This window comes from Apis dorsata, unplaced genomic scaffold (assembly GCF_000469605.1).
Source record: "Apis dorsata unplaced genomic scaffold, Apis dorsata 1.3 scaffold_88, whole genome shotgun sequence".
NCBI lineage: Eukaryota > Metazoa > Arthropoda > Insecta > Hymenoptera > Apidae > Apis > Apis dorsata.
Window position 1 is genome coordinate 103,603 of NW_006263386.1, and position 3,300 is coordinate 106,902.

Sequence of the window (3,300 nt, forward strand, 5' to 3'; positions counted from 1 at the left end):
TGTTAATGTAAGTGTTTTCCAATTTTTTTCCATTATTTTAATTTTCTTGAAATATGCTTTTTATTTATTTATTTTTTTTTGCAAAATTAAAACCGACCTTTAATATATATATATATATATATATATATATTAAAAAATTATTTTTTATTAAATGATATCTATGTAACTCAACATTAGGAAAAATGATTTACTAATCAATTTTATTAATTAATAATTTCAATTATTTATTTGAAAAAAATAGAGATTAAAATTATGATTTATTAAAGATTAAAGTCTTAACGTTAAGAAGAAATGATTCATTAAAAAATTATAATAATTAATAACTAATTCAAATTCATTTACTACAAAAAAAGAAATAGAGAATATTGAAATTGAAGTTAAAACTATAAATTATAGAAATTGTAAGGTAATAATGTTAAGGATTTAATCGTAATAGATCATGAATGTAAAGAAAAAATTTGTATGAGCATGAAATTTATTAATGAAATATATTTATTAAAAATCTAGTATTTCCCTACATCTACAGTAAATATCACAGGTACTCGTTTCTCTATCACAATATTCCCTACTCGGTCATTTTTTCCTGTTGATAATATCAATAGGAATACAAATTTTTAATTGATCGTGAAAGGTAAAAATTAATACAAAATTGACCGAGGAGATACGTATATAATAACAACAATTTTAGCGCGAGAATGAAATCTTTCTCATATCGATATAAAGGCGCGAAATTCCATCACAATCGACGGGAGAAAAATATCGAGTACGAAAAACGACGTTTCTCGCGCCAAAATGGACAAAATAAAAAATTCTTGATAAAAGTATGAAATAAACAATAGAAAATTCTAACCGTCAAGTAAATTAAAGCTTCGACCGCTTATGCGGGTGTATCATTACATCGAGATCCTATTAGTTTCAACTTTCTTAAAACATTATTCAATCAATGAATATATCCGTAGGATGACATTAGAAAATAAAAAAAAAAAAAAAAAAAAAAAAAAAAAAAGAAAGAAAAACTTATTTCAATATTATCCCCCCTTAACTTGTTCTTTCACTCCCAAGTGTCTTGAGCAAATAGAAAATCTTAAGTCTATTCCTCTTCGTTCTTCTTAATTCTACGGTTCTTCGAGAATCGATATTTGCACATTCCATAGGCGTTTCAAAAAAATCAATCTTCTTTTCGTCGTATCAGCATCCCATAGGATGATTTTCTTGAAGAAAAACAGGATTTCCTTTCCTTTCTGGCTCCCAGAGGCGCGCGAATTATTCGCTCAAATCACAGACAAAATTGCAACACCGGTAATGAGTTCTCCACATGATGGGTTCCTTTTCTAAAATCTTGGCCACGATTGGTCTTCTTATCCCCGTGGCCGACAGAATCCGATTGCTATTTCGAGAACTCTGTTTCACCGAGGTATACGATGGCTTTGCCCGTTGAGATCGGTTCTCGCGTTTACCACGGTCTCCAAATTGGCTCGTTGGGTTTAGCGACCTGGAGAAGACCTTGGTGACTCTGCGAGATACCTTCGATGTCCGTTCTAACCGGAGATGGTTGGCTGGAGGCTGGAGTGAGGGGCATCGAATATTCGTCGGAGCTGAGCTCGCTGCTCGAAGACGGTGAGGATTGCGGAGCGGCCACGTGGATCGTTAAGGGGCCAGTTTTGTCCATGGAATTCAGTTTGTGACCCAAGTGGGTCATCAATTTGGTTCCCAAGGCGACGTCTACACCGGGAGTGGCGGCTAGGCAGCGGCTAACTTCGTTGGCGCAGTGAGTGTAACCGGCTCTGAATCGATCGGCGTCGATCACTGGATTCGCGGAGAGCCGTTGTTGCCTCTGAAGTTTGTGAAGATGACGCACGGTCAATTCCAGAATATCGGCCTTTTCCAATTTCGCCACGTTCTCCCCGTCGCCTGCTAGGGCTGTTACCATCAAATCTTTGAGCTCGTCCAAGCATCGATTGATTCTTGCCCGACGTTTGCGTTCCAACATAGGTTTCATCACCTGTAAATTAAAAGAAACGAATTGTTATAGAATCGTTCAAAGTATCTTATTTGAATGAAAGAAAGAGAAAGAAAAATTGGGACTCCATTGGAATAATTTCTTAACATTGTTTCGTTTGAAAATTAATTCTACAAGTGAAAACAAGAAATGATTATTGGAAAGATTCGAAGGACGCTTACCTTTCTGTATTGATAAGTCCTGGAGATCGGTTGCTCCTGTCCATCGACCATCATGATCTGCTCGTGCATCTGCATGATTAATCCTTTTTTTTTTTTTCTTTTGATCGAAGGATATCTTCACACACCGAACTTGCACTGATTCAAAAAACGATTCGCTTATCGCGATATCACACTTGTCGCTGAACAATGTCTCTAATATCACACAAAGATATATATGTAAGAATAATCAGTTGAACTATTTCGTGGTTCGCTCGATTCGATGGAAACGTATCGACATATATATTATATCCGACGCGTCTCCAGTTCGAACTTCGTGAACGATCACCGTGATTGTGGTGGCTGTCGGGCGAGGCTGTAGCTTATATAGTCAAGGACCCATCGGCAGGGTGGGGCGAGGGGCTGCTGTCAGGGTCCCTAGTGGGGGACAGGCCTTCCGTGGGAACGGTCCGTAGAGGTTGGTTCCCAAGCAAGCACACCACCTGTAAGCGGCAGCTGCCAGACACGCGCCCACACCAAGCCATCGTCACCGTTTCTTCGTCCTCGTTGCACCTATCGCCCGATCCCGTATTTCCTACCTCTTCTGATCCTCCTCGGTTAGTCGTGCCACGGTATGCACGGCTTAATGTTCCTCTTCTCTTTCTCTCTTTGCTCCTTTCGGCTCGCTATTTCACGAACGTGCGCTCATACGGAAGGACCGTGGTGTATCGACGTTTGTCCTTTCCTTCTCTCCTCCAAACCAAACTAGCGCGAGTAGAGAAAGAGAAGGAGAAAAGGGGAGAGAGAGAGAGAGAGAGAAAGAGATAGAGACAGAGACCTCTTCTAGTCTTCCTCCTTTTTCCATTCTAGTGCCCCGAGGAGGGTATGTATACACACTCGTGCTACGTCTTCTTATCGGATAATCGGGTCCTTGTTCCACCTTCGTGCCGCTCGATCGTTTCGTCCTCGTTTAAGAGGAGCAGCCTCGTGGAGCGTGCTGGGCACAAGTCCGGCGTCCTCCCGATCGCAATCCCACTAGTTACACGTTACTGAATCACGGTGTACGTGCGTCTATGCTACCAAGTTACCGCGATTCTATCCTTTTCTTTCTCTCTCTTTCTTTTTTTTTTTTTCTTTTCTTTT

General features: G+C 39.6%; 1 protein-coding gene across 1 annotated transcript; it reads right to left on the reverse strand.

The window, feature by feature from the left end:
* Positions 1-471: 471 nt before the first annotated feature.
* LOC102680976 (enhancer of split m7 protein-like) lies at positions 472-2,530 on the reverse strand. The gene is made up of 2 exons (XM_006611415.2): positions 2,182-2,530; positions 472-2,002 (listed from the first exon to the last, which is right to left on the reverse strand). The coding sequence occupies exons 1-2, from the start codon at positions 2,254-2,256 to the stop codon at positions 1,454-1,456; spliced, it is 624 nt and encodes a 207-aa protein (XP_006611478.1). The 5' UTR covers positions 2,257-2,530; the 3' UTR covers positions 472-1,453.
* Between the last annotated feature and the right edge of the window lie 770 nt (positions 2,531-3,300).